The 26,235-nt window shown below is 43.2% G+C and overlaps 1 protein-coding gene across 2 annotated transcripts in view; it reads right to left on the reverse strand.

The window, feature by feature from the left end:
* Window positions 1-26,235, reverse strand: part of Ttll7 (tubulin tyrosine ligase like 7) — a 119,724-nt gene that overhangs the window by 52,660 nt on the left and 40,829 nt on the right. For both annotated transcript variants that reach the window (XM_040751615.1, XM_040751616.1), the window contains exons 5-14: window positions 24,310-24,377; window positions 23,560-23,718; window positions 21,284-21,500; window positions 15,780-15,944; window positions 12,802-12,960; window positions 10,149-10,243; window positions 4,205-4,352; window positions 3,776-3,849; window positions 1,835-1,970; window positions 826-912 (exon numbers count right to left, since the gene is read on the reverse strand). In XM_040751615.1, coding sequence (XP_040607549.1) covers window positions 826-912; window positions 1,835-1,970; window positions 3,776-3,849; window positions 4,205-4,352; window positions 10,149-10,243; window positions 12,802-12,960; window positions 15,780-15,944; window positions 21,284-21,500; window positions 23,560-23,718; window positions 24,310-24,377 — 1,308 coding nt within the window. The remainder of the gene's footprint in view (window positions 1-825; window positions 913-1,834; window positions 1,971-3,775; window positions 3,850-4,204; window positions 4,353-10,148; window positions 10,244-12,801; window positions 12,961-15,779; window positions 15,945-21,283; window positions 21,501-23,559; window positions 23,719-24,309; window positions 24,378-26,235) is intronic.

Here is a 26,235-nt window from a genome sequence, read left to right on the forward strand (position 1 = left end):
AGCAAGGCCACCACAAAACAGATGCTCAGTAAAGCAGCTGCCTCTCTTTGCCTACACAACAGCTTTTCCCATCCCTAAGTGCTGAATCTGTTTTTATGAACACACTGTCAGTGTCGCTGTGTCAGCAAAAGGGGAACTCTCCAAGACAACGCAGCACAGGGATTCCTGCGTCAGTGCTTATTTACACGCCATTCACAACGGTTATGCTATGGAGTGGACCCAAATGTCAACATCAGAGGAACAGACAAGCACAATGTGGTTCACATATACAATGAAACTTTTCAGCCATTAAGAGGCCAGACTCATGCCATTTGTAGAAAATCAGATGCAAATGGACATGGCCATAAAAAAGTAAGGACAACCTCAGGTAAATATTGTGTATTTCCTCTCAGTTGTGATTCCTGGATTTTATATAGATACATAAAACCATGCACACACATTTAATACGAGAGTAAAAACAAAAGAGTTTAGGAAGACAAGGGAAATGGATGGGATGAGAGAAAGGAAAGAAAAGAGAGAGCAGAATCACACTAAGCATACAATGTGGACATGGGTTGTGCAGGAACTAAATAGACAGACAGATAGTTCCCTATTAGTGGATCCCTAGAATCACAGTCTGCCTTATCTATGATCCTATACACTGCTTTGTTCGTTCATTATTTATCTGGATCTGTAACAAAAGCCTGGTGTTAAACTTAGAGCAAGGGTGGGCCTGACGTTCCCTGACATTCCTATGCATCGTAGCTCCTACAGGAAGCATCTAGGAGGAATGGGTCGCACTTAGTGACATGGGCTTTGGCTCCATGGAAGGAAGTGACATCTCACCTTTGGTCCTCGGACTCTGGTAGTTTTTCCCATCAACTTTTCATCATCGATTTCGCATTGCTCCAGGAGATCCAAAATGTCTTCCTCCTTCAAAAACATTATTAAAACCGTCATCACTAAACAAATAAAGACTTTTTACAAGTTCAATAGTCTCTGCAAGTTCATGTACAGTGATGATTCTAGAAACTATGCAGGGGTAATTACTCACATCGAAGAAGGAAACATAAAAGGCAAACTCTCCATCATATGCAAGCATACCCTTTCCAGCATACTACCAAAATCTCAGAATACCCAACTTTACTAGATTAGCTCACCGAACATTAAGATACATAAAAGCCCATGTTCATCTCCCAGTCTTCATCCCATTAATCATTCCTATACTGATTGGTACAATTTACTATTAAAACTCTCGACACAGAAAATGAAAACTGGCCTGAGAGTTTCATTTAGCAAGAGCTGAACGTGAGAATTTGGTTAAGGGGAACCATTTGATGAAGCGGCTTAGAAGTTTTGTGAGGATATTTTACAGTCTTATAAAATATTTTCATTGTTTGGCTATCACTGGTAGGGGAACTCTTTGAGCACCCCGACAGCTTTTGCTTACGCTCCTGTGAAATCATTTTGAAGTCAAAGGAAAAACATGGGACTATACACTGCTATTGGGAGTTAGGCAAAACAGGGCCGCTGTCCCGAGGGGTGTAATCAAACATCTCATTGTGTCACCCAGATACCAACGCTGACAGAACTATGTTCCCACAGCTGTGATTTATACTTCAAGAATCTCCTTAAACTTCGCTGGAGAAACCAGGAACCACATCTCGCAGGGGAAACGTATTTCGGTCTAGGAAGGACAGCTCTAAACAAGCGGAAGGGCGCTGGCCACGGCCCTATGGTAGAGCAGGTGGACAGTGTCGTCACAAACTCCAAACTAGCCTCAAGGAGGCTTGATTCTTGTCCAGAAGAAATACGCCTCTTTTTTTTCCCTCTCTGAGAACACTTGCCCTCTTACCCTCATCTTTTTCAGGGGATTGCTCAGTTCTCGCTGGAATGTAGTTGCTCTTCCTGAAAGAAAGGTCTGGAATGCAACAGCCAGCAAGCTTTCATACTTCTCAAGCAGGGTTTTGTCTTCAGGAGGATAGATTCTCCTGCAAAGAGAAAAAGAAAAAAAGAAAAGAAAAAGAAAATCAGAGAAACCCATCTTCTTAAAAGAATCTAACACAACTCAATAGTTAAGGTCAGCTGTTTAGAAAACCAGTCGCCCTCCCTTCTCTGAGCCAAGTAGGTACTAGAAACAAGCAAGAATGATTAAGCAGGAGTCACAAATATCCATCTGGTATACCAGCTAACATTTACATGGAGATGCTTCACTGAACGGCACAGCCCTGGAAGGTGCAGCATAGGGTTTGGCTGAAAACAATGCATGAAGAATGGTGACTGGAGAGTTGGTGAGGTATTGGACTCTGAGGGGCGTGTCCTGAGGGCCTGGGATAATGCAGAAGGTGTGTTGACTGTGTGAGATTATACATACTCACCTGAACAATCTCTCTGAGGCAGGGAAATAAAGCCAGAGTAGAAGCAGAGTGAAAAACACATTTTGCCCTCTCCTTGCTACTGTGGAGATGTGAATCCCAGAAAATAATGTCTTAAGGAAGGGTAAGAAAATCCACCCCCTCCCCCACCTTTTACTAAATTCTGAGGAGGCAACATGAGGTTGGCTGGAAGGAGGGACCATCTTTCCAAGAACATTAAGGGGTCCCTTTTTGTGCTTCCCAGGGCAGTACTGTGAAGATCCGCCACACCCTTGTCTGCATCCCCACCCAGACCCTTCAAGTACTACCTTGCTTTGCGTGGTAGTTAAGCAATAAGGCTTGCAAGGAAGTATAGCAATCACCAAAAACTTCCAGGAATAGTGCGACCCGAGTTCTGACTTTCTTAAAATAGTGCATAATGGCCAAGTACAGCCACAGTTGGTTAAAAACCTCCCAAGGCAGGGCAGAAGTGGGCTGGCAAAAGCTTCCCCCGAGTCAAAATCATCTACTTGCAGATTCCCCTTCCTCTCCTGAAACACAGTGAATGGAAAGCTGTAGCTAACGAAGAAGTCACTAGTAATGAAAAACCATTGACCAGACACCTCTTCTGTCTCTAAAACAAACAAATGGTATGGGGTGTAGGAGGAAGCCTGTATGCCGCCATTAACCATGTGACTTACTAGAGGCACATACAGATGAGGTAATAAAAGAGTGGTTTACCACACCGCTAACCACACCTACTTTAGGCATGACTAAAGACATATATGGACGGACGTAAAGACGTATATGTACGTAGGCGGTGAACTACGTCACTAGCCAGGCCCACTTTTGGGCATGGCTAGGGGGGCGTTACGGGGGAAGGCATAAAAGACAGCACAAAGGAAGTCTTGGTCTCTTTTCCCGGATTTCGGCTTCCGGTTCGGCAGCGGAAAACTACTGGGCTCATCTGGGTTATTTGTTTGGTATCTTGTGAGTAATTTCTACAATAAATACTTAGTTTTACTTTCAGTAAGTGTGCCGTTTATCGTTACAGCGTCATTTGGAGCCTCAATGGGGTATTTGTTCATTTATCAAGGTGCACTGCTGTGACTGGTATCATTAAAGACTGGGCAACCAATAGCTAGGCAGGGAGTACAGGTGGGATTCCCAGGGAGAGAGAGGAAGAGGAGGAGAAATCTAGGATTGTGGGAGACACCAGAAGACACAGAGAGGAAACAGGAGGTGTGAGATGGAAAAGAACACTGCATGATAAGACATAGATTAATATAGATGGGTTCATTTAAGTCATAAGAGCTAGTTATGAACAAGCCTAAGCTATAGGCCGAGCATTTATAACTAGTAGGAAGTCTCTGTGGCATTATTTGTGAGTTGGTGACCCAATTCAAAAATCCTACTACCAACAAACAGGGACAAAAAATTACCTGTAGTTCCCCATATGTCGGTTTTCATGCTCTTCTCGTGAAACCTGTTTCCGTACTTGAACAAGTCTCTCTTTCTAAGAGTGAACAGATTTTATAAACAAGGTGCAATGAGTCGCACAGTTCACACTGCGGGCCTTGTGGTTAAATGTTCACACCGGGCTGCGGGGTACCTGGGTGGCAGAGCGCTTGTGTGTCACGGGTTCACCGCATACCAGTGCCAGACAGAATTAAAAACAAGCCAATACCCAGTGGCCCCACATCCCCCGCATCCCCCGCATCCCCCACATCCCCCACATCCCCGTGCCCCCGCATCCCCGCATCCCCGCATCCCCGTGCCCCCGCATCCCCGCATCCCCTCATCCCCACACTCCTGCACCCCCGCATCCCTGCATCCCTGCATCCCCGCATTGCTGCAAACCAGGTCCATACCAACTCTTCTTTCCGCCTCTCCAGCTGGTGCCTCTGCTGCTCCCAGTCAGAGGAGCCCGGAGAAACCCTTCTGATCGAGTTCTGACCATACAGCCTCTTTTGAGCCTCGGCTTTCTGCTTGGCCAAGTTTTTCCTTTTGTCACTGGTCCTAAAATGTGAGAAACAAGACCATAGCTTTCTCTGCAGAAAACCTGATGCCGTCCCTTTGAGAATTTAGCTGAAAAGGAAACATGCGGAAGCAGGAACGAGGTCAAGTTTCTATCTTTGCGTACTTCTGTTCACCTAACAATCAACCAAGAGGACTCTGTGTGGAAGGCGGTGCTTTCGAAATAACACAAGAAACAGAAATCCTTCATGTCTTCAAGAGTCCAAGGGACCTGGTTTCATATTCCATCCTAGAAATGCAATCCTTAGTGAATTAAATTCTGGATCTCTCTCCACATCCTTTAAGCTTAGGCAAACTAACTTTTCTTCCTCCTCCATGTATTAAAAGACTCATTCAAGGTGATTAACAAGTGTCCCTCTCTTGCTTTTACCAATTTGTTGAATGTAAGCGCTCAGATCGCAACACCCATAAGTGCTAGGGAACACTCATTTTCCTTTCATGGCATCGAGGCTTCGGGAGCTCAAGTGGTTCAAGGTTGAAATAAAAGGGATAATTTGAGAAAATAAATAAAGCACACTGATAAAACTGGAAGTCATTCAGTAGAGTCAGCGGCAACGGTTTACCGCCCGTTGGAGAGCTTTGTCTATAACTTGAGGCAGAAAAGGAGCCCTGGAGGGGCCTGGTCATATCTGCCTGTGTGAAAAGCCACGCCCTTGCCAATGCACACTGAGTGCAAAGGCTTCCAAGCAGGGATGAAAGAGAAATTCAAAACTGAATGCTATTTTATCAGCAAACGGGAAGTACGAGAGTGTGGACCACAGCAGCCGGAGTGGGGTTGGGAAAAAGGCGAACACTGGGGAAGATTCTGAAAGAAGAATGGATGTAACACGAGGAACAAGACAGATTTCCGATGTCAGGGACTGGGCGACTAAGAATATCATTGTTCCAATGATGACTGCAAGTCTGGCGAAGTGTGCTCAGTGGAAATAAAATGCCAGATCTGATAGCTATTTTTTTATTATTAATATTATTATTATTTAATATTCTAGCTTTTCTAGAATGATCACTTGTATATAGCATAGAGAGAAAAGGAAAAATGAGATGAAAGAATAAAGACCAAATAATAAAAGGGAAGGGGGGAGGAACACAAGGAGGAGGGACCTTTTTTGCTTTTCTTGTTAGTAGTGGGACCTTTTATTAGGAAAAAGCACAGAGCCAAGCAGGGAAGTGCAGTGCCTACAGGAGCCCAAAGCATCAGAATTTCTCTATCAAACACTGTGCTGGGTGACGGGGAAGGAGCTGTCTCCAAGAAAATGACCTCTGTGCAGTTCAGCCAGGTCTACGCAGGAGTTGTCTCCCAGCTTTTATTTCGTCTCACTCATAAGTAATAACACTGCTATCAGAGACCTGGGGGCCTCTCTCCTCCTGCTCCCGCCAGAACTGTAGCTGACTAGCTCTCCATGAAAGCTGGCCATTTGTCAAGCACGCCAGACGCCCCTCTTTCTCTTTAGCATGCACTCACCTTCCTTCTTGTTTCCTATCATGAAAAGACGCAGCATAAAGCCCCCCCCCAAGAATCCAAGACCATGCAAGCAGCATGTTTGGGGGCTTCCTTAACTGTGAGAAAGATATACCTGTTTACTCTATAAATTTCTCAGCCTTGGGTACTTGGCTATAGCTTCAGAAAACTGTCCAATACAACAAGCAGCAGAACCTAAGTCACCCTGAGATAGAAAGGAAATTCTGACACAAGATGCTATATGGGAGAACTTAAAGGCTACCCTAAATGAAAACTGCCAATAATAAAAGGGAAAATAGTGTATTTCTGCCCCAATTACTACCAAGGACTTGGACCTGTTTTTACTAAAAGTGCTGACTCTTCGCTTGGGCATGTTGATGCTGTGCTTGGAGAAGTGCTAAGACTAATGGCAGCCATGGATTCGACTGATGGGAGATGTCCTTCATCCACATTTGACAACATTCACTGGTTCGTAACAAAGAAAGACGCGAGCGATAGTGTCAGCATGCTGACGTGACGGTTTGCCATTAGCTTGCAGAGAAAAGAGCTATGGACTGCCTCCCATCCTCACCACTGTCCCTGACTCCTTCCCACACACGTGGCCTTGTGAATCCATCCAGGAATCTCTCTCCCTTGCCCCAAGTGCGCCAAGTGCTGGTAGCACAGAGATGCTGAAAGTCCTGTGACTGGCCCTCCTCTGATCCTCAGTGCCTTGGCCACTTTGAATGCATGGCTCTTCAAGACACGTGAGAGAATTCTACCTGCTTGTTACAATCGCAAGCTTCACGTAAAAAGCGCTTTATCAACTCCAGATAAAATAGGCTCTTCTAAATTCCCAGCAAATGTGTATGCTTATATCTAACATCTGTGAGATGGAGGTCCACATTATTGTAAGTGGGGGAGAAAATGAATAACTCAGGATAAACATGACTAAACGGGGAAAAACTCAGTTTTGGCCATATTGAATTTAAATGTGAGATGCATTATCCATTCATTCATTCACTTGTGATGGGGAAGTCCTGTGTATCTGTCAATAAAACACTGTTGGCCAATAGGGAAGCAAGACAGGTGGGACCAGGAGTCAAGGAGGATTCTGGGAAAGAGAAACACTGGGAGACATCATGTAGCCGCCATAGAAGTAAGAGGTCCGGACCCTTTCTCCGGTAAGAGAAATACTTAGATGGGTTAAATACTTAAGTCAGAGACAGCCAGTAAGAAACAAGCAAATGGCCAACAGATTCATAATTAATATAGCCTCCTAAGTGTTATTTGGGGACTGCAACTGTGGCAGAGCCCAAGCGGCTGGCAGGGGAAAAACCAAAGTGGCTGGCAGAGGAAAACTACATGTTACACACTTGTGTATTCATTCACCGCCTTGCTCTTTAGTATGTATGTACATATTTACACCCTAGGCCAAAATCCTGCAGCATTCACCATCAGCAGATAATGTCAGACAGAGGCTCTGTGCTCCAGTGGGGGCCAAAGTCGGCAAAATACACCTCAATCTGTGTGTCTCTTCATGCATGCACGACTCATGGACTCCGGGGTCACACACACAAGCATGGGTGAAGCTGACAGGGCAAAGAGAAACGAGGCACAAGCACATTGATGGACACAGCAAGCAGCGGACAGGAGATAAAAGGGGGGACCATGAAGATCCAAGCCCAATGAACTCCAATGAGAGTCAGGGAGGCATAGCAGACCAACATACGGAGGAGGCGGGTACTAAATGCTCAGGCTGGTAGCCCATGAATTAGCCCTAGGTAGGAAATGAGCATTTCATTTAACCTAATCCAACTCACAAATATTTCCGACCTGGGGCTCATGGGACTGTGGATGTCTTCTTTGGATTCTGCCTTTTATGCCTGTAGTAGAAGAGACTCAAGGAGGATGAAATCTGCACGAGAACGCCAGCACACCACAGCAGGTCTTCTCTGACTACAGGTGGAAGGGCTATCATTTGTTCCACACACGGGGCCCGAGAAGGCCACACATAACAGTTTCCTTTGAAACTCAAGCCTCGTGCTTCAAAAAAGTATTGTCTGAATCTGCAGTCACACTACATCCTGCTAAGGGTACACGGGGCAGTTCCATCAGCTCCGCACGGGCTTCTATACTTACAGCCATTGGGATGGGTCTTCCGGAGCTAGGCTCTACTGAATTTCCTAAAGATGAAAGCACCTAGGTCTAAAGTGGACTTGGAGGCATAGATAGAGGCATGCCACCGGTAGACTGTTGTAGTAAGATCTGAGAAACTCCAACTGCAAGGAGCATACATCAAGTTAGAAAGTCAGCCATGACAGGAAAAAAAAAACATCACGGAGAAAAAGGAAGAAGTAAAGTGATAAGCTCTGTACTAAGCACACACTGATGCCACCAAAATATTAAAGGATGGAAAGATTAACTAGGGTCAAAATGTAGATTTTTATAATAAAATATGGTATGCAAGTTACAGAAAGCAAGGAAAAGCATTCACTTCGACTAGGGAACAGAAGAAAACCAGCTGAAGACATGGAGAAAACAATGAGATAATCAGCTAGCTAGCACAGCTTTGAGAAAACACAGAATTATGAAGATATAAGAGTTATATAGTTGTGTTTAGGAAAGCTTAGCCATGGTATTTACCAAGAAAACTCTGTTTGGGTTCCTAAGAAGGAAGACAAATAATGAAGGAGAAAAATCTCCATCCCGGTAGTCAAAGGGAAAACAGCATTCTGGAATCACAGAGCATATCAAGATGAAGACCATAATACTGAATACAAGGAAGGACTTCCCTACTGTTCCTGATGTAAGTCACTATGGTATGCGCAGCACAGAACCAGCCACAGAAACATGTGCTGCAGACCCTCCATGGTTGAAGAGAGAGACACATGCGCTAAGGATTAAGACCGTGTTATGTCCTGTGGAGAACATGAAGAGAGACAAGGAAGGAGCCCTACGCTCACACCTTTAGAAATTTCTCGCTCCTTAAATTATAGATGTACCTCACTTTGAAATAACCAAAATACCTACAGATAGTTTGTGAATCGCTGTCATCATCTGTCAATCTAAAGACACACCAAGGGTATCCCTACGTTAAACATAAGGCTCTACTAAAATAGAAAAGCATGTAAAAATACAGCTGATATACCCTAAAGTCACACAGTGCATAGACTGAAACTCGCAGGTGCGTGCACCTGTCATAAGCCACAGAAGCCTTGTGGGAATGTCAAATCAAACTTCAGTGTCCCTGTCCTCTTTTCACGATGTTTTCCGTATAAAGCAAGATCTCGATGGCAACTGCTAAATACCTGAAAATATTTTAAATAAGGAAATTCCTTAAAGTATTCCACAACTCTTTGAGAGTTCTTGAGTGCAGATAAGAATAAGCTGAGCATAAAATCCCCAGCTGACCTTCAAAACCCTCTAATCAAGGCCGGGTATACATCGTAGAGCAGCTACATTAAGTATCTTTTTTTCTCTTTTTTTTTCCTTGATGAAACAGGTTTGTTTTACGTGTCCCAAGCTGGCTTCAAACTCACAGTCCTCCTGCCTCCCCTTTAAGCTCCGTTCATAAGGATTCGGAATACCCAAATCCGTGACATGGTCGCTTCAAGCAGCTCTCCCCAGCCACCCATGGCTCCTCTCATCCTTCTCACTGTGTCTGCCTTTTCCAGTGACAGTCACCTCACTGAACAATGGCATCTTTTCTATTTATACAGAAGCAAGACCGAGAAGAAAGATTAATGAAGATAGGACATCCATGTTTAAGATTTTCTGGGTGTTTACCTTCCCCTCAACGAGAGGATGGTAAGCAAGAGGGTCTCCTACCACACCGATCAATCTAACCTTGTATTCTAGGATAATCTCTGTGATTGAACAGCAGTTACCGCAGGTGCATAGTGCTGTATGGGAAAACAAAGGCCGTGGGAAACGGAAAATGGATAGGTGTTTGTTTGAAACAATGTGGGTTTGCAGAATGGAATGAAAAAGGCCTAAATGTAAAACACAAAAATATGAAGATTCACTATACAAAACCAGTTGCATGTGTGAATGCTTTATCGGTGACAAAGGTGGGGACCCCAGAGGGTGGGAGAAAGGTTCACCTGATGTTTTGGGGACCCCAGACAGTGAGGGAAAGGTTCACCTGATGTTGGGGACCCCAGGGAGTGGAGGACAAACTCACCTGATGTTGGGGGACCCCAGGGAGTGGAGGACAAGCTCACCTGATGTTGGGGGACCCTAGAGACTGGAGAAGCTCACCTGATGTTGGGGGACCCCAGGGAGTGGACGAGAAGCTCACCTGATGTTGGGGGACCCCAGGGAGTGGAGAAGCTCACCTGATGTTCAGCAGCTTCAGTGCGTTTAGCAGAACTCCCCTTTTGACATCATAATCTATTTTCTGATCAGTGCCAAAACTTGGGGCTCGATTAATCTGAAATTTACAGAGAAAACATGAGTTTGGCTGACTGTCGGGAGGTCGATACGTAATCCAGTCATGTTTGCGAACTGGTGATTTCCAGTCATCGGTCTCACGTGGAAGATGCTCCAGTCACCACAGCCACACCCGTTTTCCTATTGCCCGCTGGCAAACAACTGCAGAGGAACATCTGCAAGCAGCGACTCCTCCATCTACAGTAACAGTTTCTCAACCCGCGGGTCATGACCCCTTGGGGGGCCAAACGACCCTTTCACGGGGGTCTCCTAAGACCATCAGAAAACACAGGTATTTACATTATGATTCATAACAGCAGTAAAACTACAGTTATGGAGTAGCAATGAAATAATTTCATGCTGCACAGCATGGGGAACTATATTAAAATGTCTCAGCTTCAGGAAGGTTGAGAACCGCTGCTCTACAGGTTTAGTATATTCTGTCAGCATTACCTGGGCAACCTGGGCACTCCAACCTACTGGCCCATGCCATCAAGCCTTAGAAAAGGTAAAAGTAACTTATCTTGAGAGCTGGGAAGACCCGCAATAGATACATTTCTGACGTAATAATAGTCACACGTAATGTGTGTGCTTAGCTCTCTCCTTTTACCACCTAAGATCTTCCTGACGGGTTCTGTTGCTTCCTACAAAATAAATTTTGTTTCTACCTGGCTCAACAGTGATTCATTAACTTTGATCTCGGATATCACTGGTTCTACCACCTGGAAGACATTCCTGATGACAGGCACAGGCTGGGCTCAGTTTTCCATCCTGAGAGTGTTTTGAACGCTTAGAAATTTCTTTAAGTTTGCCACTGACAGCTGTTGCTGGGATCCCAAGTAGCTAGACCGTCTCATGCTCCGAGGCGCCTCCGTTTTATTCCACATGGTGGCGCCAGAAGGTTTTTAACACTGAGTGTGAGCCTGGCAGCAGCATCAGTTGGCAGCAGAACTCAGAGCAGGCTCTCAAAATAGGACATTCAGCAATCTGAACATGCAAACTGTTCACTGCTCACAGACAGCAATGCTGTGGGGGGTTTTATTAGTGATTCTGCATTGAGCAAGGCAGAAACAATGATGAAAGATAAAGAACGAAGAAATGTGTGTATTGCGAGCCTTTTAAAGAAAACGTACAGGATCCAGCTGTTAAGTGGGTTCTAATTTAGCAACCTGATGGAAAGCTCCTATGAACAAATGCTTTTTTGTAAGGGCAAATTCGGATTCTATATAAAGTTCTGATTCCCAGCAATCCTCTTATTTCATCCTTGTGAAACATGAGCATGCCTTCACTTCTCTACCCGGGTATCAAGGGTAAATGACGAGGGCATGACCAGAGGAAAGCACAGCAACAAGAGGGAATAACTATCAAGGTCCAAGTGTCCAGTCTCCAAGATTCCAGGCCTTACTAAGACAGACGGTCCATGCTACACAGCCAAGTACTTTTCCACCCAAGCATTGCAGAAGCAAAGAAAACATGATTCCACCAAGTCTTGTTTCTAGGACCAAGGCTGGACTAGCTAGCAGAAAAAAATGGATTTTCCTGAACGTATAATACATGTTATTTGCCCAGAATATATGAATACACTTCTCTTTCTCTCCCTCTCTACCTCACTCAAGCTAGAAAAGCGTGATCTCCTTTAAAATGTTTTGAGCCAAAGTCTCACTTAGCACACGTTCAGGTTTGCTTGCAAAAACCTGCAGATTCTGGGGTGGCTTCTGACTTCTCCATTACTATCCAACAAGAGGGGCATCCTCTGGAATGAAAGGTGGTGGCTGACTGCAACTTTGGTGGTGTATGTTCCTTCAACTCTAAGTCACTCTGGGGACATACTTCAAATGAGTGTGTGAGTTAGCCCTGAGAAGTTAGATTCTTTCTGTGACCACAGTTGAGGGTCCTAGAGAAAGCGCCTGGACAGAAGACAGCTGTAAAAGGCTTGTAGGGTTCTGTGTGAGTTACACAAATACTAATGTGGCTACTACACAATATACCAGTATCTTAAGCAGAGGGCGTTTTGATATACTTCATAATGTTCTATATATTAGGTGACATTTTATAATTAAAAATAATGAGAGGGGACAGGCAGCAAATCCAAAGACATTCAGTTTTTCAGGAATATCAAATGGCCGTAAGGGAGGATTTATGCTCACCGCAGTGTTGAGTACTGGGTGCTGAATAAGTGAGCTAGCTGGAGCCCCTCTCCCCATGGAGTACTTAAAGACACCCAGTGTCTTTAATATCCAGAGCTCATGAAGTGGCAGGTAGAAGCCACTGGATTGAGAAAATACTCGTGTAACCAGCCAACAGCTCAGAGAGGCAGCAAGCTCACACTTCAGCTCACTCGATGCTAATGAGAGGAAGCGATATGAAACCATATTGATTCATCTTTGGAAACGTTCTAGTCCCAGAATTTTCATTCACTTCCTCCCACACACTCCACTCAGGCCTCATTCCAGCCAGTGAGTTGGGGACACCTGTGCCAAGCGCACATCTGAAACTCAGTCTTTATTTAAATACATAAGAACAGTGCTGTCTTTTTCCCCCCCTTAGAGAATACCTTACCTCCAGAAGCCATGGCTTTAGCTTTCTATCCAACAAGATGTCGAACCCCAGGACTTCAAAACAGACGCTTTCGCTTCCTGGGGGCTGACCAGGTCTGCACATCCGATAAGCATGCAGGACATGAGGTTCTGCTACAATCATCGTCTTCACCACCAACTCCTACCGAGGTCGGGATGAAAGAGGCGTAAATGCCTTTACGTGGATGGCGCTACGAAAATGTCCTGGGGACAAACGAGCATCCCGGGTGGATTCCCCGGTGTTCTTGGCTGCTCCAGCTGCTCTTCCTGACTTCCTCTAGCTCTGCCCTCTGCCCTTTGCCCACCTGCCGCTTCGCTCTGACCACACTCTTTGAATTTCTCTACTTCTTCCCACCTGGGGCTCTGTGTGCTGCCCCGTCCTCCTGGAGATTCCTCCCTTAGATTCTCATGCCTGGTCACTAATACTCAGACGAGGCTTCCACGATCGTGCTTGAAAATGCATCCCATTACCCACAGCAAGCAACCAGTTGATGCTTTTCTCTCTGCATTTGAGCAAGACCCTGTACTTCCTCTTTTATTCCCCCCACCATCCCAGCATCCATAACAGTGCCTGGCATTGGAGATGCTTAAAAACATCTGCAAACAAATAAGCAACATAAAAAAAGAAACATAGACTAGCCATTTACGGAAGGAAAAAAAGAGTGACAGACAAGAAAAATTCTATGGAGGGTACAGCATTTCCCAAACAGCGTTATGGACCCTCCACTTAGACAGCCATTGAAGGGGTTAGGAAGAAAGAAGTCATGGCTGCTGCTTTTACTCATGGTGCTGGTTTGTACCCTGTAAAGGTTTCTCTGAGAAAGGAATACATCCTGGCTATCACAGCTGGAGAGCTGCCTCGGTGGTTAAGAGAACTTGCAGAGGAAGCCAGTTCCGTTTCCAGCACCCACAGGGCAGCTCACAACCATCTAACTCCAGTTCTACGTACTCTGGTGCCCTCTTCTGACCTCTTCCTGTACCAAGCACACACAGTACACATGTATATGCACGCAAAATATCCACACATATAAAATAAAAACAACTTTTTGGAGCTCTCTATCAAATTTTTCCATGAGGAAACAGTAGAATATGGGAAAGCTGGCCACTTTACTAACCTGTTCTTACATCGGTTTCCTAACTCCTACTGTCTGAAAATAGGTAACCAGAAAGATGGTTACGACCTTGACTCCTTGGTCGCTTCTGGGTTTATGCCTAACTCTCCTGCTTCTTGTCTAGGAGGCAAAAGCACGTTGCTTCAATTCTGTGTCTTGTTTTTCCTGAATGTAAGCCACCAAGGGGCAGGCTGCTAGTCTGGGCACAATTCCAGCACAGTGTCTAGAATAGGGTAAACCTTCACTAAGTGTTACTACTTAACTACTGCTCTAGATGTGGTCTGTCGTTTCTCAGGAGTCAATCTCATGACTCGGTGAAATAGTCCACCACTGGGTGGATGCAATATTACATGGAAGAGAAACAAGGAAAGGGGTATTAACCCCATTGCTGCCACCCAGAAACATACATCAGTTCAAATAACTGCATACACACAGACACTTCAAGGTTTGTAACAACGTATTTGGAACAGTTTTAAAATATTCTCATTTAACGGGTTGTTTGTAATCGCTATATGCATTCTAACAGACTAATAACACATTTATAGACAAGATTATGCAATGTGTCAGAGATTAAAGGACTTGCATTAGTATTTCGGGCTCACATCTAAAAATTATACTTCAGGATCTAACATAAAAGCTCATTTCCATACCCTCCCTTCGTCTTGTTCATGCACTTTCTCCTAACTCAATTTGGCGGGGAAAATGCTGTCTAAAAAGTAGTGTCTGAAGAGGAGTTTGTGACCACTGTTCTCTGGCTGGTCCTTCATCCCTTATTGAGGCAGCCCAGTAGATTATGTTTTCACAAGAGCAATCTCAGAGACCCAAACTCATATGGAAGCTAATGTACTGGTAAAGAAGGAAAGAAAATCCAGACTGTCAGAAGGTGTATAGTAGTTTCTTGGTTCCACTGAGACAGTGATCTAAGGGCTTGGAGTATATGGGTGCGTGGGTGAATGGAAGGAAGGAAGGAAGAAAGGAAGGGATGAGAGGATGGGTGAGTGAATGGATGGATGGATGGATGGATGGATGGATGAAAGGATGAATGAGTGGGTGAGCGGGTGAGAGGAAGGAAGGAAGGATGAGTGGATGGATGGATGGATGAAAGAATGGATGGGTGGGTGAGTGGATGGAAAGGTGGGTTCATGGAAGGATGGATGGATGGATGGAATGATGTATCTATAAACAAGAAAAACTCTTTTCCTTCATTTTCAAACTAATTCTATGCCTAAAATAAATTTCTTCCTATTATTTTCCAGATATAGCATGCCTTCTCCCTTCCACTCTTCCTGAAAACAGATAAACCCTTGACCATCTTCTGCATTATGGACAATCAGTTACTCCCAGTGTCGGCCTCCCTGTCCCTCTTTCAATAGGGTTCAACTTAAGCCGTCCTTTCATCTGCACTGCTTACAGGACCTTCCCAAGTGTCTTCTCTGCCTCTCCTTACTGTTAGCTTCAATGCACACACACACACACACACACACACACACACACCAAGAAAGTTGTCCAAAAAGTATGATCTCAAATCCTCTGCAGATGCAAAAGTTGGTGCACACATCACTTCAGCAGGAACCTCATACAGACCTCCACAGACCTTTTATGATACCCTGTGCATCTCTCAAAGTCTCACACCTCTGTGCCCTTGATCATGCTGTTGTCCCTATATAGAATACCTACCCCAAGAAGAAATGAGGTTCTTATTTGCTACAGCCTGTCACAAAATCTACTTTCTTTAAAAAAATTTCATCTGCTCAGCCTCATGTACTATGCTTTAAAAAAAAGAGTTTGGTGGTATTTAAATTTCATGCTCATGAAAGTCATTTACAGTTAGAGAATAGAATAGTCTTACTGAAATATCACTCCAGAACTTGGAAACATCATGCTGATTGGCTTGCAGGAATTCTGTAAACCACCTGATCGAACGCTTGCTGCCTTTGTCTTCAGTTTCATTGCGTTCAAACCGCTCATTATGTTTGTTCACAGAGTAGTTGGTCAAATGCATGTACAACTGGGTCTGTAAGAAGGAAGAACAAAGTGTTGCCACCTAGGAGAGCCACAACCACGTGGTGTCACAGGGAAGAGAGTCTCAAAGACCAGTAAAACCTGGAAGCTCTTAAACCAGCATACTAGGGTAACGCTGTTTCTAGAAGCCAGAGGTTGATAAAAAGAAAATCCCTGATGATTTTGATCTGAGGATGAGATACCCCCTGCAAAATGATGGTCAGTGAGGGCCCAGAGACCCCAAAACCAATACAGGCAATAGTCACTGCCACTGAGTCCCCACCAGGGCTAGATATTACTGCTGGAAACACTACAAGCTCTGTTCACATGAAAATTGAACTAGAACTGTGTCTGAGGGTCAGAGAACAGAGCTTGCCACTAGCTAACCACAGAGGTCTGGAGGTCTGTACAAACTGACAGGAAGTGAGGTAGCTGGGCAGAAACAGGATCTAAGCAGAGAGAAATAGGAAATCGCTCTCTTGTCTGCTGAGACTCTACGGAGGTAAGGTATGCGGTGGCAAACTGAGTTGAAACCTTCCTCCCTGCTGGCTCATTTTCATAGTGTTGGAGAGTGCTATGCTGTGGGGTTAAAAAAAAGTCATCGTCAGTCTTGTTGATGACCAAGCAGGTAAGATGCTCTTACTGCTGCAATAGTGGCAAGTCAGTAATCAGATAACCAACCACATCCTGATTGGACCCGAGGTCCACTCCATAGCAGTGAATCCATATCTGGCACTGTAAACCTGGTCAAAACCCAAGACTGGAGAGACAGTAGATCATGATGAGGAGGCTATTGCTGCTGTGTTGCCAAGTGGATATGATATGCCCATGAGTTAGGGCTGCTGCAGTGTTGACCTGAGGAGCTTCTCTATGCAGTGGGCTTGGCACCTACTGAGACTCAAAACTGGTCAAAGTGATGAGCATGCATCACAGTTGAGTGCTCAACTCTATACAGAACATCTGCATTGTCCCCTCCAAAGCTTAGTGGACACCACAGCAAGGGGTGGAGCAAGGATGTTGCACCCATGAATTCACAAAAGCTGTAATTACTTGCACAAGACATGCAGAACATTAGAACACTCAGTGTCCATTGATGAAGGTCCCACCCGCCTCGCTGAGGGACCTATAGGAAATAAGTGATAGCTGGGGGAGAAACAGACATTTTCTTCAGTAGAACAGAAAGCAGTAGGGTTGCCTATGCTCCTGTAAATAAGCCTTTCCCCACATCCCTGTAAGGAACCCAAGGAAACTAAAAAAGAAAAAGACATGCAAGTATAAGAGAGGCTGGCTAGAAAGAGATAGGGCATCAAAGAGAAGAGGGAGGATGAGAGAGGGTAATAGGGGAAATATGATCAAAATGCATCATTGTATATGTATGAAACTATCATAATGAAGCCCATTATTATGTATAATTAATATATGCTAATTAAAATCGTACACATCTAAACCATACCAACTGACGATCTTGGTGCTTAAATATTTTCTGGTGAAAATTTACTTTTCCCTTGAGAGAACTGTGTGTGTTCCTACTGCAGAATGACTTTACTAATTATTTATGATATCTGTAACTAAACTTCCAAATGAATGACAACAGAGACAAAAAATTAAAATGTGAAACCAGACTCTGAGAAGCAAAAATACTCCAAGTCTACCTTCATTAGTCAATTTGTTTTTACTGCTTGGCCCCCAACATTGCTCATCCAAATCTATTCAAGGAAGGAATTTTCTAAGAAACTTTCTCCATCTCTTAAGAGAACAATTAAAAAATGAATAAGCAGGGTACCGAAGAGACAGGACTACAAACATATCTGTCCCCTCACCCCACTCTGACCGAGAAGGCACCTGCACTCTCTGTAGTCTCAGTGCAGCTGGTGTCAACAAGCTGTGAATTTGCTAACGTTGACAAATGACAAATGTGAAACAGACATGACTCCATTGGTGTCATTAGTGCTTCAGACTCTTTGTATTACTCTGTTGCTTTAGGCAGGGGTGTTCGGTGTTGACAGGGTCTCGCTGGATAATCTGGAACTCGCTGTGTAACCCACACTGACCTGAAACTCACAATAACCCTCTTGCCTCGGGTCCATGAGATAGCCACACACCTAGTTCTTTTGTTTGTTGTTGCTATTTTCTTCAGGTAAACTTGAAAAGAATCCAGAAATCAAATCTTCTCTTAACAATCAGTAAACATCTAACATTTCCTCATCAAATTAGCATAAACATTAATAAATTCCATCCTTAATTACCACCCTTTTCCTAATCCTACTCCCCAAGATAGTTTTGAATAGAAAAGGTTCATCATGATGAGTATATACACGTATATATTTTACATACATGTATATCTATATATTCTACCCATATGACCATTATTTTGATTCTTGATAACAATCTGTACCCTTCTGACATCTTATCTTTAATATAATTCCAGAGGTCTGTGTATTAATTAAAATCTTCAGAGCAAATAAACAGAGACAGCTTCTTGTTTATTAATCTGTGTGCCCATTACTACTGAAAATGTCTTTTCATTCATGATGCAATATTTAAGGAGGGCAGAAAGAACCCCAGAAAAGCCTGCAGACATTAAATTGTGTAGCTATTCCCAACACTGTTTGTCATCACATAGGTTTAATCAAGTGAACGGATAAATATGAAAATTCTAAAGAATGGACCAGTCCCTCCAGAAGATGGGTATGTTGGCATGTGCCTGTAGTTCTAGCATTTAGAAGGTGGAGACAGGAGAATCAGGAGCTCAAGCTCATCCCTGGCTACATAATGAACCCAGGCCAGTCAAGATTAGATGAGAGCCTGTCTCAGCAAAGCAAAGCAAAACAAAAAAATGAAAGCTATATTTCAACATTTGTCATAATCTCTGTTACAGCCATGAACAAAATGACATGTAATGATGTTCATAAATCCATTAATAACTGCAGTCAAGTTTACAATATAATTTCCTACTAATATAGGAGCTATTAAAAATGTACATTAATTATTTTAAAATTAGAAATTAGAGTAAAAAAGAACTATGCAACAGCATGCCATTCCAAAACCACTAAAGGAACTGTTTTGACTTTTCTTTCACCTTTTTAAAAACAACCTCTTACATAATTGTATAATCGGTTTACATAAAATTTTTGAATGCTTTTCCACACAACCATCCAGGGATTCAGTAGTGAAATAACAGAGATAAATGATTGATACTGGCATTTAAGAAGAACTTACCTTTTCTATATATGTAGGAACTTACAGTTCAAAACTATCAAATCAAGCACAGGGCTTTTACCTCTCTGTTCTCAGCCTTCATTATGATCTTAGCCCGGTGAAATTACTATGCATACCCAGCTTAGCATTTCAGAACAGAAGCCCCCAAGCCTAATCCTGTCTAGCATCCTCAGTAGACATCATCAACTTACACAAACATGACCCACTTTTACCCTTTCCAATTGTTTAAGTGATAATGCACAAGCTGGCATGTCCTAAGAACTCAAACAGTTCTTCCATGAATAACCAAATCCATGCGGGACAGATCCAGTTGAAGGTCAAGGCCAAACACGTTAATTTCCCGCAAAGCCTTCAGCAGCTCCTGAAGTTCCTTGCCATGGGGATACAGCCCATTCTCCCAGTGTCCAGGCCAAACAGGACGCGTTTTGTCTGACTTCTCTTACCCCACATGCCCAGCTCATCACTCTGCCATAGCAATGCTCTCAGCATTGCCTTAAGAATAGCTCAAACCCGTTCTCAGATTCCTAGTCTGACCCGAATTTCAGAGTCACCTCTCATCTCACACATGGCTAGACTGGAATGGTGTACGTTTCCCACACTTCAAGTCTGTTATTGCCCCCTGTATGGTCTATTCCCATCTCATTTCCCCCACGGCAGGCCAGATGGGCTTCCTAAAACCTGAGTTCCCCAAGTCCTGGAAAGTCCTCTGTGGTGTATGGAAAATCCTATCTCGGGGACCCTCTGCGCTCATCACCGAGCAGACACATCCTTCCTCCTGCCCCGTGCTTTAACCAGACTGAACTTGTCTGCTTCCTACAGACTTTGCATAGTCTTTCCCCTAATCCTCTCTTTTGGCAGATGCTCTCCTCAGCCCTGAGCCTGGCTAGCTCACTTGTCTTCTTCTCTGACCTTCGACTCCACTCCATCCGGAAGGATGGCCCACTCTGCATTCCCGTAGCTCCACCCCCAACCCGCCACCCCCAATCCAGAGACCCGCCATCAGGTATTCTAAATCCTGACTTGATTTTTCTACCTCTCCACTAGACTGTGGCTTCACAAGCCACACACTGCATTTAAGTAACGTTTATGTTACCATTTCCTCAAAAACAGCACAATTCTAGGGAACGCAGTGTACTTCAAACATACATGGGGAAAGCTAAAATTAAACTTTGGAACCATAAATAAAAATGTCTATTTTGATGTCTCTTCCTAATATTTTTATAGTTCCCTCATTTTTTTTCTTTGACAGGCTTGTGAAAATTTTAGTTTACTGAAGGTAACAACGTCGAGGGTCAGCCACTATCTAAAGCTGAAACGACTAATCTTACTAAAAGCATGTGCAAACATGAACAAACAGGATTTGGCCTTTGAAAATCTGAGAAACAGCAACTGTTACGTTTCTTACAGTCAGTCCATTCACAATCTAAGATTAGAAGTTAACTAAATGTTTATGGATGATAAATTATAATTTAACATGTATAAGCAATAAATTATATTTTATTATCTTCAAGGAAAATTGCAGTTACAACTTGCATGAAGATTATCTGCTGCACAATGAAAATCTTAGTGAAAAAAGCATACTTATAAAATGGTTCATTTAGTAGACCTCTCAATGCATTCAGAAACTGTCCATGTTTTCCTTAACTTCATGTATGGTCAATGCAAATTCAGAACCTACCTCGCTTTACCACTAAAAACCAACCCTAACCGCTGATAGCTTTTAATTTTTATCTGCACACATCCGTCCATGTGTACATGTCCACACTGGGCCTTGTACACAAAGCCTGGTCAAGCGTCAGCTCTCCCGTGAGAAGTTGAACCCCTACACTTCATTACATTTCCCACACAACGTTGACTTTATTTCTAGCGCAGCAATTTCCAAAGAGGTCCCTGCATAGAGACGCAAGCGCAGAGCACAAACCCGAGAGCATCTTTCCCTAATTGGCTAATCGGACATTCTGTCTGGTTTCCACAAAGCTGTCCGTGAGACGCGCTCTTACTTACGTGAGTGATTCCTCCACCCATAGGCTCCTCGGGGAAGGAGCGTGGACTCATACAGCCCTTACACATCACATGACTTAAAGGCAGACACTGAACAAATGAGCGATGGCGGCGTTCTCTAGTGTGACTTACCAAGTTGGACTCATTTGGCGGGATGTACTTCTCTGTCCCCATTCGCACAAGCCCATCATGGTAGAGAAATATCTTTAAAGGATCACAGGATGTCACCAAAATATAAATCCGTAAATCAAACTTGTAGCCTTCCATTAGGAAAGGCTTTTCAATGTATTCTTGAACTATCAAATGATCCTGAGATGGAATTTTATCCCCATTTCTTATCAATGAAATCCTAAGTTTAAAGGAAACAAATAAAAATAATTGGATACGGAGGTTGAGATGCCGGCAGAAAAAGATGTCATCTATGTGCTCAGGAAGAGAACAGTGTTGCACACATTCCAAAACCCTGCCCCTCCACAGGAGCAACGGGTGAGGGGGGTGCTATCAGAGTCAATTCTGTGGAGGCTCAGAAGTTCAGCTAAAGCTTGAAACACCCAGAGAACGTTTTACCATGGAGGGAGGAAGAGTAGAGGGGGAAGGAAGGGGAGAAAATAGCAGCTAAATTCTGGTTAATGGGGCTTTTGGCATTTTAACTAATCCCATTACATCGTTCAATCCCCGTTCAGCAGTGGTTTGAACAGCAACCCAGCCCCCAGCCCTGAGGCTCGTTCTAGAGTGATCCAAGTGGACCTGCTTCTTGTGGCTGTTTACTTTGATCTGCCTTGGACTTGCCTGACTCGAAATACCTATAATAGGAGAAATGACGAAATGGTTTCGAACCTACGCAAGAAAATTGATATTTACATAGAAGAGAGCAAAGTAATGAAGAAAAAAATGAAACCACATGAAATATAGCAAGCATGACATAGAAACATAAAGCAAACAGTAAAACGGCAAAGGAAAAACAGTCTCAGTAACTAAATGAAACTTTGGTAGATTGGCTTGAAAATCGGGACTTGAGAAATGGGTTTAAAAAACAATTGGTCTAACTGCAATGTCATCTAAAAAAAAAAAAAGACCTCCTTTAGAACTAACTAAAGATACAAAAGGCTGCGTGCTAAAAATGACGGGGATAGGGAAGCAAGGAGTATTCTAAAGTGGTTACACTTATACCCAGCTAAACAGAATTGCCGTGGCAGACAAGAGACATGATGCTATGCCGTATGATAAGCAAACATCTCAAGAACATAAAAATTAGAAATTGTATCTCTGATGAGCTATAAAATTTAGCAAGCAAGAAGTGATCAAAATGAAGGGAGACAAGGCTCAGCCTTGGTAGTCTCAGTCAGTAGCCAATTCTCAATAACAGTAGCGAGAAAGTGGAGACAGGCAGCAGGTAACAGACGTCCCCTGCGTCCATCCACTGTCATCACAGGACATGATGCCACGCTGCGGAGAGTGCCCTTTCTGCAATGTTTTCCCAGGTTTTTTTCTGCATTGCTATCAAATATATTGTACTAGTATTAATAAACATTTTTATTAATTTATCACAATTATTAAGAAACACATACCAATCATCATCCCTCCTCCAATTTCCTTTTCACTAACAGATAACAGAAAACTAACATGGCGGTAATCAAAGGACACAAAATCTCCACTCACTAATGCATTTCTTAATTTGTACATGCCAAGCATGGCTGAACAAGATATATGATTGGATCAGTGCGTCGTGTTACAAAGTTAAATGCTTTATTTTTTTAATATTTAACTGGGAAGCTACCATTTCCAAGGGTATTTTGAAGTGTGCCACTTTAAATCCAAAAAAGTTCAAATGACTCCCATGCATTTTGCTAAATGCAGCCTCAGCCAACTTTCTATTTTAAAAAAATGCGTAATAAAAACTAAACATAAGCAAAGAGGGTAAAAAAATCATGCTGTGCATTCTATTTATTCCTGGATAAACTATCTAGTTCTTTGGCATGTTAGCTCAAAATGTGTCCTGGGCAACCTCAATCCAATCACCATGGCTACGAAAGGAAAACATTCATAAAGCAGGGAATATAGACATTTTGCTTCAAGCATTCTCATTATGACAAGATAACTCTCTCTATTTTAGCTCTTTGGTAGCAATGTATCTTATTATTCAAGATTATTGAAATAATTATAAGCATCTATTATGCTTATGAGGAAATAAAATAAAATTTCCCTGCAAGGTATGATTTCTCTAACATCTCACAACTCTGTCGTATTCTTAATTGGATTACTGAAGTCTGTTAGAAGATTCAGTCATAAAACAGACAGTTTCAAACTTACTGTTTTTCCAGTATGATATTCAACCATGAGTAATTATGTGCATGTCTTCTCTCTCGGTTTTCAATGTTTATATTTTCCAGAAAAAAAAATTAACCTACCCATGACCCATTGCGCCATTAGCTGGTTTTATTATAAAAGTTTTCTGCTTCCTTTTTTTCTTCAATTCTTTCACATAGTTTTGGAACTGGGTATATTCAGAAGGGAAAATCCATGTTCGTGGAACAAAAGTATAATCCAGAGGCAGAGACTTGATCATTCTGTAAACCAGAGAAAGAGGAACCATAAATTCTATCCAAACTTAATAAATCCTATTTTTGTGACTGTGCAAGACTCAAATTTCTTTGTTCTTTCACTTATTCTTTTACTTATTGTCCTATTCAGAAAATGTCTGTGTACTAGACAATAGCCCAAACTTGAGATTCTCAACATTGGCTTGTGTTTTAATACCTGGAGTATTCATGGGGTTATGCACTGGGCTGGGCACTGGTGAAGCATGGAGACTTAGCGAGGCCTCTGCCTCCAGTGAGTTTACTGATAGGCTTTGCACGCGGCACAAAGGGCAGAGTAACAGATATCTGTGAGTCATCTCTCTGAGCCCGTTACATCCTGTGCAAAGGTAAATACTAGAACCTGGGAACCTGGGAACCATGGGAACTTGGGAGCCATAGGAACCTGGGAACCTGGGAACCATGGGAATCTGGGAACCTGGGAACCATGGGAACCATTAGGACTACTCTAGTTCTGAGCATCTCTCCCCCATCTGACTAGTATTCATCTGAACACAACCTTACACCAGCCACAGTATAAATTTTGCTTAGGTATTCTCTATACAAGAAAATGAAGATTACTTGCTCATATTTCTTGCTAAGAAATCCTTCCTACAGATCTCCCCCATTCCTGGAAAATGGTTGATCCTCTGAAAAATAAAAAGGTAAATATTAACATCTACTAAATCAATGACTATGCTCTTTTAAACTGTAACACAGGTAAGTATATCCTTTAAGATTTATGTTCCAATAGATTAGAAATTATTAATATAAAGGATTTTAAATTAAATCGCTAGCAGTTAACTTTTGAAATCAAAGAATATGAAATTAAAGAATAATAAAATTTTAAAAATTAAAATAAAATTGTAATATTCTGTTTTTGATGAATGGCAATTCAATATCCAAACTGCTTTGGAACACTAGACATAAACACAGACATTGATAACATGGGACGTAAAACATTTGCTGTATCTTTTCTACCATGCATTTTCTGAGTCTAAAGTAATGTGGAGGAGGGGGATGGGCAGAGGGGATGGCATGGAGGGGCAGGGGAAGAGGATGTGGAAGTAGGAGGGGGAAGGAGGGGAAGAGGATTGGGATGAGGAGGATATGGGGAAGAGGGGAAAAAGGAATTATGGGGGAGGGGGAAGGAATAGGGAGAAGAGGAAGAAAGAGGGGATTAGAGAGGAGGAGGGAATGGGAAGGAGGGGAAGGGGAAGAAGAAGGAGGGAGGGAGGGAGGGAAGGAGGGAGGGAGGGAGGGAGGGAGTCAAATGTCAATTGTCTTGGATTCCGTGTAGGCTTTTCTATTTGCTTTTCATTTCTTCTGCACATCTTTGATTGCAATATAGAGATCAAAGCCAGAAGGTGATACTTAAGGTATTTGTCCACACAGACACAACTCATCTTAAGGGGGAACTGAAAGCATTGTCTTAGACAGAACTCTTTCCTAGATACTGCTGTAAAGAAATGACTAAAGGTTAAGTGTGAACATGATGCAGCCTTCGTAGGAAAAGGCAGCACAACCAGCTAGCAACAAGACAGGCCATGTAACTCAGAACTGAAATCCAACATGTCAACAGATGAAGACGATACGTAAAGAAAATCAGTAAATCAAGAAAGCCAGTGACAGAGAGAGAGGACTGATGACCAAAGGGATTAAGACTGGGCTGGGTTAACCCCCAGAAACAGCTGACCTGACAAGGGTTAGCTCTTGAATCCCAGGCATCAGCCTGGGAATCCAGCATGGGACTGACTGATCAAGACCCCCTGAATGGGGGTGTCAGTGAGGAGGCCTAGGTAATCTATTGAGCCTTGGGTAATAGATCAGTGTTTATCCCGGGTATACACATGGACTTTGGACTCCCATCCAACAATGTGAGATGCACTCTCACCCTGAATTCTTGGAGGAGGGTCTAGGCCCTGCCCTGGATGAAATGACAGACTATGGACACCCCCTGGGGAAATGAGGGGATATTTGGGGGTTGGGGGAGGGCACGGGGGTAGGGGAGGGAAACGGAGAGGGACCTGGAACTGACTTGTGAAGCAACCTTGTTTCTAATTTAAATTTAAATTTAAAAATAAATAAGAAAAAAAAAGAAAATCAGGATGGAACTAGTGTAACCACAGACACACACTCACACACACTCACAGACACACACTCACACACACTCACAGACACACTCACATACACTCACACTCACAAACTCACTCACATTCACACACAGACACACGGACTCACACACACAGACATGCACACATACACTCACACACACACTCACACACACATACACAAAGACACACATACACACACACAGAAACACACACACAAACACATTCACACACAGACACACACTCACACACACTCACACACACTCACAGACACACTCACACTCACAAACTCACTCACATTCACACACAGACACACGTACTCACACACACAGACACGCACACATACACTCACACACACTCACACACACATACACAAAGACACACATACACACACACT

This window comes from Mesocricetus auratus, unplaced genomic scaffold (genome assembly GCF_017639785.1).
Source record: "Mesocricetus auratus isolate SY011 unplaced genomic scaffold, BCM_Maur_2.0 Super-Scaffold_100009, whole genome shotgun sequence".
In the NCBI taxonomy this organism is placed as follows: Eukaryota; Metazoa; Chordata; class Mammalia; order Rodentia; family Cricetidae; genus Mesocricetus; species Mesocricetus auratus.